Source organism: Callithrix jacchus, chromosome 4, assembly GCF_049354715.1.
Source record: "Callithrix jacchus isolate 240 chromosome 4, calJac240_pri, whole genome shotgun sequence".
Taxonomy (NCBI): Eukaryota; Metazoa; Chordata; class Mammalia; order Primates; family Cebidae; genus Callithrix; species Callithrix jacchus.
In genome coordinates, this window is record NC_133505.1 from 165,600,409 (window position 1) to 165,616,597 (window position 16,189).

Consider the following 16,189-nt stretch of genomic DNA (forward strand, 5'->3'; position numbering starts at 1 on the left):
CTCTCTATTAACTACAACCTAGTTTTTTTTTAACTTATCCTAGGGCTTCCATCCCTGCTTTAAAGTTTGTGCTGGAGAAGGTCTCAGCATTCTCATAGGTAAGGACACAGGGTCCAGGAGGCTAACTAAGGGACATTCTGCAGAATCAACACTAGAAGGCAGGGCCCTATGCAGGTGTGCCACATAGGTTCAGCTGGCACCACTCAACTTACTTCAGGATTATCTTTCAGGAGAAACCTTTAAATTTTTATCCCAAGTCCAGCCTCACCCAGAGCAGTAAATATCTTTATCCTCACTGGGTGAGGCAGGCCCACAAACGACCTGAAAATACTAGTGGAGGCTGTCGAAATGACTGGCCACTGGCACTGCGCCCACCCTGGAGGTGTCCAGCTGGGCACCGCCTGGCACCTGTGTGCTTTGCTGCATGGAGCCAGCCCACTGCTGCTGGGTGTTCATTTTCAGGGAGGGAGATATGATCAAGCATGGGTGGAGTCTCCTATAGTCTTAAGTGTGCTAAAATTCTCCCTCCCCGGTTTCCCAATCACCACCCGCTCTAATTTCTGGGTTTAGTGCTAAAACACAGAATATCACTTCTACCAGTAGGGCCCCTCAGGACAAGATGCTATGGTTCAAAGGACTTGTAACTCACATCTGGCTCTGCTCCTCTACTGGCCCCAGAACAGAATCTACTTAGTCCAGAAAAGATCTTGCTTTCTTTAGAACTTAGAGCTCTTCCACAGAAAAGTTACCGTAGCCTTCCTGGTGGCTCACCTTCCTTACTAAAACTGAACTTCATGTCTCATGAGGAACATGCAGCAATGGGGAATCATTCTGTGTTGCCCATCTCAAGAAAGAGTCTTTTCTGACAGCTGAGTGTGCTCAAAGATGCTGAGCGCAAGGTGGACGGGCCTTCCAGTGACCTGTGTTACTGACTAGCACCACAAAGGCATTTCTGGTCCCTCTTGCTCCACGACCTCTGGCCTACTTAGTTTACAAAGGCAGGGAAAACAGGAGCAAGAGGGGTGGGAAGAGGACTGTTTTCTAATACAAACCATAAAGTGAGATCTAGTGGCTCTACCCATGTCCATCTGAAGGGGTCATTTATAATAAAATGTGTTCAAAAACAGTTTTACCAAAAATGAGCATTCTTTAGAAGGGTGCTCCTGCTGGAATCAAATATATAAGGTGTTTTGTTAAAAAACGAACACACTGTTGAGTATCAAAAAAGAAACAAAAGAGAGATCACAGAGCCTGAAATTTTGAAACAGTATGAGGTGTTGGATGGGCGCCTCCTCGGTGCCTTGCCACGTGCAGGGCACTGCTGTACACGTCTGCAAAGCTGGTTCTGTGCTGAACTACAGCTACAGGAGAAAGTTGTCAATAATGCAGGGGCAGCAAGCTAAGGCCCATGGACCAAGTCTTGTGTGCTGGCTGGTTGTGCAGCCCATAGGCTAAGAAGGGGTTTGTATTTTTTTTCAATGGTGGTGATGGGGCAATTACATAAAAATATCAGTGTCCATATGGAGCTTTACTAGAACACTGCCATACTCCAATCTTCACGTGTTTATGGCTGCTTTCAATACTACAATGACAGAGCTGAGTGGTTCTGACAGCAACCCTGTGGGCTGCAAGTCGAAAATATTTACTCTCCTATCCTTTGCAGAAAACGATTCTCACCTGTAACATAAAGCTGTAAAAATACCAAATAATGGTTTTAGTCACTCCTTGACTGGAAAAAAAATCCAAGCCAGTAAGACTGTATTTGACCCGGGTGTGGTGGCTCACATCTGTAACCCCAGCACTTTGGGAGGCCAAGGCAGGTTGGGAGTTCGAGACCAGCCTGACCAACATGGCAAAACCCTGTCTCTACTAAAAAATACAAAAGTTAGCGGGCGTGGTGGCACATGCCTGTAATCCCAGCTACATAGGAGGCTGAGGAAGGAGATTCGCTTGAACCTGGGAGACAGATGTTGCAGTGAGCTGAGAATGTGCCACTGCACTCCAGCCTGGGTGACAGACTGACTAAATCTCACCAAAAAAAAAAAAAAAAAAAATTGTATTTGAGTAGCTATTAAGACAAAAAAAAAGTATTATTTTAACAAGTCATGATATCACTAATAATTTTTAAAATCTTCCAATTTTAAAAAGCGAATTATTTTCTCTTAATCTTCATTTCTTTTCATAGATGTCCAGGTATGATCCACTTAGAGAGCAACAACTGAGACAACTAAGCGTTCACTCATCCATGCACTGAGAGGGGTTCTACTCCAGAGGGAGGTGGCTGGGGGTAGGAAGTGGTGCCTCTAACACAGGGTGAGAGACACACAGGCCAGCACCTCCTTACATTGACAAGCACAATCACCCTCTCTTCAGTGCTTTGCTTCCATGCCTGGTAGCACACTGAATCCACTGGCTGTACACAGCACATAGCAGTGTGCTTTCATATACCTCCTAGGCGGGATATACGTGTCTATAAAATACATTTTATAATGCTATCATGAAACAGTACTTTTACCTTTTAAAAGATCCTTCTCATCTATTACCTCAAATGAGTAAACCAAAGTAATATGCTTAACAAACAAAATAACTGAGATGCTGCAGAACAATTTTCTTATGGGGGGGCAGGGGGTAGTTAACTCTCAAGTTCAGAGACCAACCTGATCAAAAAGCTGTTTTCCAGTTGTATTTGGCTGGATTGCAAACTCCAGCTCTGCATCCATGGTGGTAACTCGGACATTGATCTGAAAAACAGAATGAAACAAATTACCCTTAACTGAGTCCTGTTTTCTTCTGATAACCTCCTGCACCTTCTACATAAGCTGGTCCTCAGTGTGGCAATGGCACAGGCCTGTGACATGGGTTCCTGTGCTAGTCAGGAAGCCACATACCACTCCTGACTGCAGATGGCTGGGGACACCTCAGCAGGGGCAGGCACAGTGCGAACCAAATGCAGCCTCTTTGCTTTGATAAAGCACACTGACACTTAGGGCTAAGCAGTTTTTCTTTGAGAAATAGTCTTGCTCTGTCACCCAAGCTGGAGAATGGTGCCACAATCTTATCTCACTATAGCCATGACCTCCCAGGGCTCATGTGAGCACCTCCCACCTCAGCCTCTTGAGTAGCTGGCACTATAGGTGCGCCACCATGCCTAGTTTTTTTCTTTGGGGGGGGTAGAGACAGGGTCTCACCATACCCCCAAGGCTGGTCTTGAGCTCCTAGGCTCAAGCAAGCCTCCCACCTCAGTCTCCCATAGTGCTGAGATGACAGGCATGGGTCACCTTGCCAACCTAAGCAGTTTTTTTTTTTTAACAGAAATTCTTTAACCTGTTTTTCCATGCACCAGCTCATGTAAGCCTTACAACAGCCAAAGGAGGCAGCAGGGCTCCCGAGGGACCAAGGAAGTCAGAGAAGGGAAGACAGAAAGCTTTGTACAGAAGATTTGCAGCAACGTTAAAAATCAAGAGTGAGAGAAATGGTGAAATGTCCAAAGACATGTCAAAGATGGATGCTGGCATGACATGAAATTGTAATTGTGAAAACAACAGAAACTGGACAAACTGCTTCTAAAATTAAAAATGTGACAAGCAAAACTCTCTCTCAATGCAAATGTGAGATCTATTTAGACAAGAGATAATGAAAAAATGTAAAAATAGAAATAGTATTAGGATGGTGAGACACAGAATTGAGGTGGTAGTGATGGGAGGGCCTTAAAAATATTTCTAATCTTGCAATGTAGTTGTTTTAAAAACACAAAACACGGCCGGGAGTGGTGGCTCACATCTGTAATCCCAGAATTTTGGGAGGACAAGGCAGGTGGATCACTTTAAGTCAGGAGTTCGATACCAGCCTGGCCAACATGGTAAAACCCTATCTCTATTAAAAATACAAAAATTAGGCCGGGCGCGGTGGCTCAAGCCTGTAATCCCAGCACTTTGGGAGGCCGAGGCAGGTGGATCATGAGGTCAAGAGATCGAGACTATCTTGGTCAACATAGTGAAACCACGTCTCTACTAAAAGTCCACAAAATTAGCTGGGCACGGTGGCGTGTGCCTGTAATCTCAGCTACTCAGGAGACTGAGGCAGAAGAATTGCCTGAACCCAGGAGGCGGAGGTTGTGGTGAGCCAAGATTGCACCACTGCACTCCAGCCTGGGTAGCAAGAGCGAAACTCCATCTCAAAAAAAAAAAAAAAAAAAAAAAAATTAGCTGGGCATGGTGGCACACGCCTGTAGTCCCAGCTACCTGGGCTAAGGCAGGAGAACTGCTTGAACCAGGGAGATGGAGGCTGCAGTAAGCCGATATTGTGCCACTGCACTCCAGCCTGGACAACCGAGCAAGACTCCATCTCAAAACAAAAACAAAACCCACTTACATCAAGGTAATTTTCAATTGTATCACTTGAAAAACCCCAGATTTAGGCGGGACGCGGTTGCTCACGCCTATAATCCCAGCACTTTGGGAGGCCGATCACGAGGTCAAGAGATTGAGACCATCCTGGTCAACATGGCGAAACCCCGTCTCTACTAAAAATACAAAAATTAGCTGGGCATGGTGGCGCATGCATGTAGTCCCAGCTACTCGGGAGGCTGAGGCAGGAGAACTGCTTGAACCCCGGAGGCGGAGGTTGTGGTGAGCCAAGATCGAGCCATCACACTCCAGCCTGGGTAACAAGAGCAAAACTCTGTCTCAAAAGAAATAAAAAGAAAAACCCCAGATTTACTAAAGTATATGAAAAACACTCAAATCTGACTACTTTATATCACTGTCCCAAAGGAAAATAGCAGAGCCACATAGCAACTATAATGCTTAATATTAAGAAATGTTTGCTTCTCACCATCTTTCAAGTAAAATATATAGAAGCTACAGAGATAGCTATCCTGGATTCTTCCTAATGCAGGTGTAAATGTAACAAGGACATATTACCTGGGCCAACATTTGGCGACAGAGGTTGACAGAGGTTTCATTATCTAGTCAGGGTACCACATGTATGTCACTCACCAAATGTCACCTCCTACTTCAGGAACACGGTCTCCCCACCCACTTCCACCCCCACCCCCATCCCCATCCCAATAACACATGTAAGACGACGATGATTGAGAGATCCTCTAATATACATCCAATATGCCTTAAAGGCTCCCTGACTGATAGTCCAAGTACAGATGTAAGGTATCATTTTCTGGATTTTTTAAAACAACTTTTCTCCACAATCACAAGTCCAGAAGTTAAAGAACTCAAGTTTACTGAGAGGCAACGAGATATGTTTTAAAGCCTTTAATCATACTAAAATATAAAAACCTACTCTTCTTTCATTTCCTGCTGGTAATTTTTTTTTAAATCACAAAATGGCTGTTATGAGGCATAAAATAAAGCAAGCATTTCTCTCAATTATGGTTCCAAGGGCATGTATTAGAGATGGGAAAACCAGCCCCAAGTCAAATATTTCAGTCGCCAATGCAGCTCCAGCTACACACACAGAAGCCAACAATGACATATCACACTCAAAACCGAAGTGGAGGGGAGTTCACTCACAATGGCAGTGCCTGGGTATGCTTTTCTTTCTCTGCTACCTACTGATTCAGAAGTGGAAACCCCACGTACAGTCAGAAGTGACCGAAGGCCACTACCTGGTCAAGACAAATACAAATGACCAGAGTCCACGCACACAGATTTCAGACTCTAAATTCTAGTCCTGGGTCTAAGTTGGAAGACAGTATGAAAATGACATCTCCTGAAACCAAAGCTAATAATTATCATTAAAAAGATATTAATCATTTTGCAAACTGATTAGCAGGAATTTACAATAGCCCATTTTTGGTTCTGAATCAGTTTCATATCTAATGAAAATTCATACAACTCTTTGAAAAAGCAAGTAACTTGTTTTGTTTGAGATGGAGTCTCACTCTGTCGCCCAGGCTGGAGTACAATGGCACCATTTAGGCTCACTACAACCTCTGCTTCCTGGGTTCAAGAGATTCTCCCACCTCGGCCTCCAGAGCAACTGGGATTTCAGGTGCCCACCACCGCGTCAGGCTAAATTTTGTAATTTTAGTAGAGACAGGGTTTCACCACCTTGGCCAGGCTAGTCTTGAACTCCTGACCTCAAGTGATTCGCCTGCCTCAGCCTCCCAAAGTGCCAGGATTATACACATGAGCCACCGCGCCTGGCCTGAAAAAGCAAGTCACTTATAAAATGAATACTTTTACTGAGGTTGGTTGTAACAACCCAGTAGTGTGTAGAAAGTGAACTTAAAAATTAAGCTACTGAGAAGGTCTACATGAGTCAACAAATCTACACTTCCTACCAACTTCATCTGAGCACCAACAACTCCAACACAATGCCAAGTCTTAGCTGGTCCAATCATTCCACAAAATTCTTTACCTGTGCCCCAATGCCCATGGGAAATCAATACCTATGGTACACAACCTCAATGATTGCAAGTCTAAAGATCAGGGAGGCCGGGCCCAGTGGCTCACACCTGTAATCCCAGCACTACGGGAAACCAAGGCAGGCAGATCACTTGAGTCCAGGAGTTGGAGACTAGCCCTGGCAACATGTCAAGCCCCCATCTCTACAAAAAATCAGAAAATTAGCCAGGCATGGTGATGGGCCCCTGCAGCCCCAGCTACTTGGGAGGCTGAGGTGGGAGGATCACCTGAGCCCAAGAGGTAGAGGCTACAGTGAGCTATGATGGAGCCACTGCACCCCAGCCTGAATGACAGAGTGAGATCCTCTTTAAAAAAAGTAAGAATAATGATCAAGGAGTTGTTCTGGCACGGCAGTAATAACACTGGGACCAGCAATAGGAATCCACTGGCCCTGTCAAAAGAAGTAATTTCCAGTTTGGATTTGGGGACACAACAAAATCTTAAGAACCCCCTCTTAGAATCACAATTTTAATACATGTATATATTCACACATAGGTCTGGCTCTACAATCTATGTCTTTATATAGAGATTTAGGAGAAGATACCATGAAATCTAAACAAGTGAATGAGCTGCTTTAAGTTAAAGGGTGGGTCTGTTACTTGAGTAGTCATTCTGCCACTAGTGTTTCCCACTGGGGGTGCTCTTGTCATTCTGGACAACACAAGTATTCACTCTGCAAGACTATCCCAAGTGCTCAGGAATGTTTAGCATCGGTATCCCCAGTCACTGGAACATCTAAAAGCAACTCTATCTACACATGCATTTCCAAATGCTCTATGGGGAAAAGGGAGGAGATCCTCCCCAGCTGAAGGACCACAGCATGGCACTGCCTTAATCTACCACAATCAGTTCCTTGTTTAGAAAGACAATCATTTTCAATGTTATAGATAAAATAATGTCCTGCAATACAGCATAAGCTTTCACCAAAGTTTAAAATGAGGCATTCACTGAGATGACAGGACCATTAACATACACACTTTGTCTACTTATCCAAGGGCTTGAAAAAAAAAACAAAAAACAAAAAAACAGACTTTGGGATCTGGTGCAGTAACTCATGCCTGTCATCCCAGCACTTTAAGCCAAGGCGGGTGGATCACTTGAGGTCAGGTGTTTGAGACCATCCTGGCCAACATGGAGAAACCTTGTCTCTACAAACATTTGCCTCGTGTGATGGATTGTACCTGTAACCCAGCTACTCGGGAGGCTGAGGCAGGAGAATCGCTTGAACCTGGGAGGCAGAGGTTGCAGTGAGCCAAGATAGTGCCACTGCACTCCAGCCTCGGCGACAGAGAGACTCAAAACAAAACAAAACAAAACCAGGCTTCAGCAATTGAGAAAACACATCTAAATCCCAACTCTCCATTTTATTATCAGGGTGTTAGGTTTCCCTGGTCAGCAACTGTTTTTAGTGAACTCAACATATCTGGATACCAGCTGGTTCTTGTATTTACAACAGTGCCACAGGAATAAGGGGGAACTGGGGCTGTATGATTCTGATACACACCCAAGGATTGTCCCATAGAAAACTCAAGTCCATGGGGTTGAACATACCACCACACAAATCCAAACTATGTGCAAACACTAGAGAAAAAGAGCACATGGTTTACAGCTTTTATTGTATTAGTAATTCCCCTGAGATTACACAGTTATCAAAAACAGCATTCAGTGAAGGCTGCGCAGTCACGTGTGGTACAGGTGTGTGTATGTAGTATTTGGTTAGTCATCTAAGATCTACCCAAAAAAGGGCAATATTTCTCTCAGGCTTCCCAAAATATTAAAACTTGTTAAAGGTATGTTTTGCTTGGGAGTGGTGGTGGTAATGAAAGTTCACTCCCGTACCACCCAACCCCTAGACAAAAAGAACCATGTAGTTCATGGTGTAGATTAATAAACAACTAACTGTGTCTCTACTCTCTCTCTGCTTAATAATCTACTCTTTAAAAAATTCTAGGCCAGGTGCAATGGCTCACATCTGTAATCCCAGCACTTTGGGAGGCCAAGGCAGGCGGATCACTTGAGGTCAGAAGTTCAAGACCAGCCAGCCCAACATGTTGAAACCCTGTCTCTACTAAAAATACAAAAATTAGATGTGGTAGTGCACACCTGTAATCCCAGCTACTCAGGAGGCTGAGGAGAGTGAATCACTTGAAACCAGGAGGCAGAGGTTGCAGTGAGCCAAGATCATACCCGTGTACTCCAGCCTAGGTGACAGAGTTGGACTTCATCCCTCTCGCCCCCCGCCAAATTCTATTTGTTGGCTGGGTGTAATGGCTCAGGCCTGTAATCCCAGCACTTTGGGAGGCCAAGGCAGGAGGATCTCGAGGTGAGGAGTTTGAGACCAGCCGGGGCAACATAGCAAGAACATGTCTCTAACTTTTAAAAACGTTAGGAAAAAAAAAGTCTATTTGTGTTTTTATCAGGTTAGCTCAGCTTGAACTTACTATACTACAGGATGAACAATAGCTTTATTCTTCTTACGTTCCACGGCCATAAACTACAGGACCAACCCTTGCTAGTGGGCACCTAACATGTTAATTCAATCCACAAATACCAATTAAATACTGCAAGGTACTCCAGGCACTGCAGTGGGCACTCTGAGTACAGAGAGGGGTTAGTCCTCCCTGTCCCTGAGTGACTTACAGGTTATTGAAGATGGGTGTGCCTCAAACAGTGATCACACACCACAGTGCTTCCCACATCAGCCTCACCATCAGAATCCCAAGAGAAGCTTTCCAAACACCCTCAGCCCAGGAAGCTGTCACTTCTACAAGTGATTTTGAGGAGGCCAAATTTGGGAATCGCTGGAAGGCAAGACACAGGAGGCAGAAGGCCCGGGTTTGAGAGCTAGCTCTGTAACCTGAGGACCCCCAGCAGATGACTTCCTGCCACTGGGCCTCAGTTACCTGATCTTCATGCAGGTAGAGTTTGGACTAGATGGCTTGAGGCCTTTTACCACTCTGAAATGCTAGGTCCAAAGCCCACTGGCCAGGTATGACGTGGCCAGTGCCATTGGACAGTAGAGGTATGAGTACCCCTTGAAGGGTCTTCTCCTTAGGAGGAACCAGAGGGCCAATAAATACTGTCTGACCACTAGGAGAAAAGTAACTCACTAGAATGCTATTCAAGGTCAGCAAGTAGTGTTTTCACTGAGAAGAGGGGACACAACTGTGTTCGCTTTCCCAAAGGGGAAAGTACCCCTCCAGGCAGACAAATGATGGCACAGGTGCTACCACTCCAATGCAATGGACATGAAAGGTGTTAAACCTGTCTGCTTTGTTTTTAAATAAACTCAATAATAATTCCCCCTATCATAAAACAAAATAAACCCAATATCCTCTTTGCTTATTCCTTGGAGCAGCTGAGCCTGGCACAGAGGCCTGGTGACACGGGGTGGCCCCAGCCTCACTCAGGCCAACCCTGTTCCCGCTCCATCTTGCTGGTGATACAGAGTGGCTAGAGACCATTTAATCTGTGAGCATCTTCCAACTCTATCATTCTATGATGTAAAATCATCTTGCCTGGCTTCTGACACCATCCCAAACCAGCAGCTACGTAGTTCTCTCTGAAATGATTTGGCTTTAAAAAAGAAAGACAAAAATTGGGATATGCCGTGGGGCTAATATTTGGAGGTCACATAACTCTGCAGTGTTTCTTCCTTCTTTTTAGCTGAAAGGCTGTTGTCTGTTTGCCATGTTGATGCCAACAGTGGCAGCCCAAGAAGGGGCCCACCTCTACTTCCCAGATTCTTCTGCCCACAGGTTATTTCTAGGAGCATCCCAGGGAACTAGCATTCTTCAGAATATAGTTGGGAAACCATGACTTCTGAGTCTTCCCAGTTTAACTTTATCGAATTGGCATCTAAAATGTCTTCTAAGAGTCTGAGGAATGAAAAAGATACCAAGTTGACAATTAAATTTTGTATTTTACTTCTAATGAATGAATAATTACTGAATATTCAGCCACATTATCTCCCCGGTATTCTCCTCATTTTGGTAAATAAATACAGGTATGCGTTTTTTTCCTCTGGGAAGCATCCATTTCCTCTGTTTTAAACTTGGTTTAAGATTACTTCTACAATCACACTTTTTACAGCACAAATTCAAACTGTAATAAAAGCCCAAGACAGGAGGGAAAAATCCAAGATCAATTCCTCCACAAACATTACAAGCAAGCAATCCTTGAGTCTTAAGACAAAAGAACCAGATTTTAGGGGCCAGAACACTGCAGGAAAAAAGTTTGCAGTCATTTTTTAATGTACTCAAAATTCAGGAAAACCTTTAAAATAAGAAAGGAAATTCAAATGGGAGCATATTTATGTCTGAATTGCAGGCAGTGGATTCACTGATAAAAGATTAATCCCTATATTATCACACCTGCCATTTACTCAAAAACCAGTCTGAGTAGAGCCGCCATCCAACGACCACCAAGATTACATTGCGAGCTTGACCTTCCATATCATTTAAAATGTCAACGCTGTTTTCCAACATTCCAGCCCTCTTCTGAAGGTGCCACTTCAGCAACTTTTAACAGCTTTCAAATATTTGGATAAGACCTTTCAAATACTTAGAAATGCTGATATGAAGTAGATACAGTAAACTTTCTCCCACAAATTGGAGTATGACAGGAAATTCTTACAACCAATGATAAATGAATTACAAAAGCTTTACAGCTGCTATTTTGGTTCACTTAATTGGGTAATTATAGAGACAACACTGTATATTTTGACTCTCATGTTGAATCACTATGTATTTTAAATAGCAGCTACTGAAATATAATTTACCATAAAAGTTACCCATGTAAAATGTATAATTCAGTGGTTTTTAGTATATTCAGAGTTACGCACTGGACACTGCAATCTAGTTTTGGGATAGTTTGTCAGCCCGAAAAGAAACTCCATGCCCACTGGCAGTCACTCCCCATTCCTCCTGATCCCTCGGCCCCTGGCAACCACCAATCTACTTTATTTCTCTAAGGATTTGCCTATTCTGGACATTTCAGAGAGAAAGAATTTTATAATACGCAGTCTTTTGTGACTGAATCCCATGACTTGGCATGTTTAAAAAGTTTATTCATGTCGTAGCATGTGCCAGCACTTCATCCTTTATTGCCCAATAATACTCCACCGTGTGGATGTGTCACTTCTGTCCACCCATTCCGGTGATGGACATTCAACTTGCACCTTGTTGCTTTCAGCAATTGCAAATAAGGAACAGCTGAAAAACAATTGCATTCAAACTACATTACGGTCATTTTCAAAAGAATAAAAACCTTTAGGGAGAAACAAAAAGTTAATTTTTAAAAATCAGAACTTTTAGGTTTACTGTTTTTAAGTTCTGAATGAAAATATTCTATGTTCTTAGAAGTTGCTGGCTGCCAAAGCGATGAACACAGCAGCTCCAATTGATCATGCACGCCCATGCTGCGTTCTGCCACCTTAGCCCTCGCTGCTTCTGGGCACCACTGGTTGCCCCACCAAGGCCGAGCTGAGAGGGTGGCTCAGCTTCTGCTTCAGAGACCTCCCTCGATGGAAGAGGGACTTAGTTTGCTGGTCCACGTTTTTTTTTTTTTTTTTTTTTTAGACAGGGTCTTGCTCTGTCGCCCAGGCTGGAGGGCAGTGGTGCAATCTCAGCTCACTACAACCTCCACCTCCAGGGTTCAAGCAATTCTCCCACCTCAGCCTCCAGAGTAGCTGGGACCTTAGCCTATGGAGTAGCTGGCATCCACCACCACATCCAGTTAATTTTTCTATTTTTTGTAGTGATGGGGTTTCACCATGTTGCCCAGGGTGATCTTGAACTCTGGACCCTCAAGGGATCTGCCCACCTCAGCTTCTCAAAGTGCTGAGGAGTGTGAGCCACTGCTCCACATTTAACTCCAATGATGCTGAGCACAACACAGCACTCTAATTACAAAAACTTATTTTGTTGTAACGGAACACTCCTTTTCTATTTTAGACTTTCTTGGTTGAACATGGCTCTCCTCCAGCTCTGTTTACAGCTGCTCACAATAATATGACAATACCAGGTATGTTTGATGAAGTCTGGTGTGGGAAGAGGAGGCATTACACCCCTTTGAACTCATTTAAGATGTATGGCCAGCTGTACCTTATATGCAGCCATTCACAGGCCCTCAAGGCGCTCAAACTTGAACACATGAAAAAAAAATCACCCAAGCGCTTGTTAAAACAGCTTCCTGGACCCCAGGGTAAGAGTCTGACTCAGATTGGGAGGGGTCTACATTTCCATGTCTAACCACTCACAGCTGACGTCAATGCTGCTGGCCGAGGCCACGCTATAACCAACAGTGGGGTAGTGGGGGGAAGAGGGAGAACCTGCCATCATGAAAATGCAAAGGCCACGGCTCGTTTTGCCAAGATTAATGTATTTACCACTGCTGATTTATAATCCTTTATATAAAAGTATCCTAAGTCTCCGTTCTTTGTACTAGCAGACAGGTTTTCCCTAATGAAACCTCAGATCACAACAGATGGACTCACATATTTTAGTAGTCTCTCTGGATCCTCAGTCCCTTATCTCACCAAGAACAATATGCCAAATGAATAAATTATATCACGAGCAAATGACAGACAGTGGTCATTTTCCACAGATGCTGGCTAACAGCCAACCTCTGTAAAACATTACCACTGACTTAGCAAACCTTAACCAGCTTAGTGCAGAAATGCAGATACTCTAATTCAGTCAAGGCAGGCAAAGCTGACCTTTTTTAGAGTGTCACAGTAATGGCCAACATTGAAAAGATAACTTTGTTTCCATGTATTATATGAAGTGAATGTCTTTCCTACATGAACAATGCTGCTCCCAGTAATAAACAACTGTTTTATAAACAAAATGGTATCAATGTAGTTGCAACTGAAAACCCAGTGACATTTTACATTATTCTTTCCAGCAAGCATATGGTTAGAAGTGCCCAAGTTTTACTCCAGAAAGGCAGTCCAGAAACCATCCTGTTGTATAAATTTCTTTCAAGGAGAGGGCTGAGATAAGAACCACTATGTTGCTAAAGGTATTTATGAAAATATTCAAAATGTCAGAAGTAAAATAGAAATGTGGTCCTTAAAATGTGATTTTCTACTAAATGAAGTCTCTCTCTATATATATATCAATTAATGACTCTGACCTGACAGTATACTTGGCAGACATCAACACCACTGGTCGGGGCTCTTCTCTGAACATTCCCACCCACAGCAGTGGCCATGTCACTGAGAAAAGGAAGGGCTGGAAGAAATTCAAGGAACACATATTTAAGCTCTCTTTTTCCTCAAAGATCCCTGTTCTGGGCTGGGTGCGGTGGCTCATGCCCGTAATCCCAGCACTTTGGGAGGCCAAGGTGGGGCGGATCACAAGGTCAGGGGTTCGAGATCAGCCTGACCAACATGGTGAAACCCCCATCTCTACTAAAAACACAAAAATTAGCCGGGTGTGAAGGCGGGTGTCAGTAATCCCAGCTTACTCAGGAGACTGAGACAAGAGAATTGCTTGAACCCGGGAGGCAGAGGTTGCAGTGAGCCAAGATTGTGCCACTGCACTCCAGCCTGGGTGACAGTGAGACTCCATCTCAAAAAAAAAAAAATCCCTGTTCTGATAAGCGTTCTCTTTTAATATCAGCCTTCTTGAGTTAAGTGTCCTTGTTGACCTCAAGGAAGTGGAAATAACAATATAAATACAACATACTAGGCTGGGCACGGTGGCTCCTGCCTGTAATTCCAGCACTTTGGAAGGCCGAGGTGGGTGATTACTTGAGACCAAGAGTTCAAGACCAGCCTGGCCAACGTGATAAAACTCCATCTCTACTAAAAATACAAAGTATTAGCCGGGTGTGGTGATGCTTGTAATCCCAGATACTAAGGGGCTAAGGCAGGAGAATCGCTTGAACCTGGAAGGTGGAGACTGCAGTGCACCGAGACTGCACCACTGCACTCTAGCCTGGGTGACAGTGAGACTCTCAAAGAAAAAAAACTGTACTATAATCTTGAGGCATATCTGCAAATGCAATGGATAAAAAGATGTAGCACATGGCTATTCCTTTCTATCAAGCTATATCTTAAGTTTCACCCCATTATTATTTTATACGACCTCTTCTTTTAAGGTTAAAGAAAAATATGAGGGTGAAGGCAAAGAAATCTTGGCTGGGCACAGTGGCTCACTCCTGTAACCCTAGCACTTTGGAAGGCCAACATGGGAAGATCACTCGAGCCTAGGAGGTCCAGGCTGTGAGCCACAATCATACCACCACACTGGGTAACAATCTTTTTTTTTTGAGACAGGGTCTCACTCTGTGGAAGCTGGAGTGCAGTGGTGCAATCTTGGCTCACTGCATCCTCTACCTCCCCAATTCAAGTGACTCTCCTGCCTTAGCCTCTCAAATATCTGGGATTACAGGCATGTACCACCACACCCGACTAACTTTTGTATTTTTAGTAGAGACGAGGTTTCACCATGTTGCTAGGCTGGTCTTGAACTCCTGACCTGATCTGCTCGCCCGGGCAGGGTGCTGGGATTACAGGCGTGAGGAGAACCATCTCAAAAAAAAAAAAAAAAACAAAAAAAACAAAAAACCTGCCAGGGGTGGTGGCTCACGAGGTCAGGAGTTTAAGATTAACCTGGCCAACATGGTGAAACCCCATCTCTACTAAAAATGGAAAAATAGCTGGGCGTGGTGGCAGGCAGATAAACCCAGCTACTTGGGAGGCTGAGGCAGGAGAACTGCTTGAACCTGGTAGGCAGTGAGCCAAGATTGCACCACTGCACTCTAGTCTGGGTGACAGAGCAAGATTCCAACTCAAGAAAAAATCTGCTCGTCTATTGAGCTTAGGAAAATGTTCAGTTGCCAAAGAAAGGCCAGCCATCTAAGCTCCACAAATCTTGTAAAAAGTACACAGGATTAATTACAACAAAAATGGTCAGGTACTTCAGTACAATTTCAGTGCATCATTTTGTCTGTAGCACAATTTAAAAAAAAAACCACGAGTGCACTAGTTATAAAACTCATTTCTAGAGCACTTTTACACTGTTGGTGGGAGTGTAAACTAGTTCAACCATTGTGGAAGACAGTGTGGCGATTCCTCAAGGACCAAGAAATAGAAATTCCATTTGACCCAGCAATCCCATTACTGGGTATACATCCAAAGGATTATAAATTGTTCTACTATAAGGACACATGCACACGAATGTTCATTGCAGCACTGTTTACAATAGCAAAGACCTGGAACCAACCCAAATGCCCATCGATGATAGACTGGACAGGGAAAATGTGGCACATATACACCATGGAATATTATGCAGCCATCAAAAACGATGAGTTCATGTCCTTTGAAGGGACATGGATGAACCTGGAAACCATCATTGTCAGCAAACTGACACAAGAACAGAAAATCAAACACCGAATGTTCTCACTCATAGGTGGGTGTTGAACAATGAGAACACATGGACACAGGGAGGGGAGCATCACACACTGGGGTCTGTCGGGGGGAAATAGCGGAGGGACAGTGAGGGGTGGGGAGTTGGAGAGAGATAGCATGGGGAGAAATGCCAGATATAGGTGATGGGGAGGAAGGCAGCAAATCACACTGCCATGAGTGTACCTATGCAATAATCTTGCATGTTCTTCACATGTACCCCAAAACCTAAAATGCAATAAAAAACTCATTCTCATTAGTTTTCATAGAATTATATAACACCAGGATATGTACTAGTCTTTTACTGCCTAATAGGTATAATAAAATCATCCAATGTTGGCGCTCACCA

General features: G+C 43.9%; 1 protein-coding gene across 2 annotated transcripts in view; it reads right to left on the bottom strand.

Annotated features, from left to right (window-relative positions):
- Positions 1 to 16,189, bottom strand: part of EZR (ezrin) — a 57,566-nt gene that overhangs the window by 23,255 nt on the left and 18,122 nt on the right. For both annotated transcript variants that reach the window (XM_008995319.5, XM_035297078.3), the window contains one exon: positions 2,658 to 2,741. In XM_008995319.5, the coding sequence (XP_008993567.1) occupies positions 2,658 to 2,720 (63 nt within the window). In that variant the 5' untranslated portion in view covers positions 2,721 to 2,741. The remainder of the gene's footprint in view (positions 1 to 2,657; positions 2,742 to 16,189) is intronic.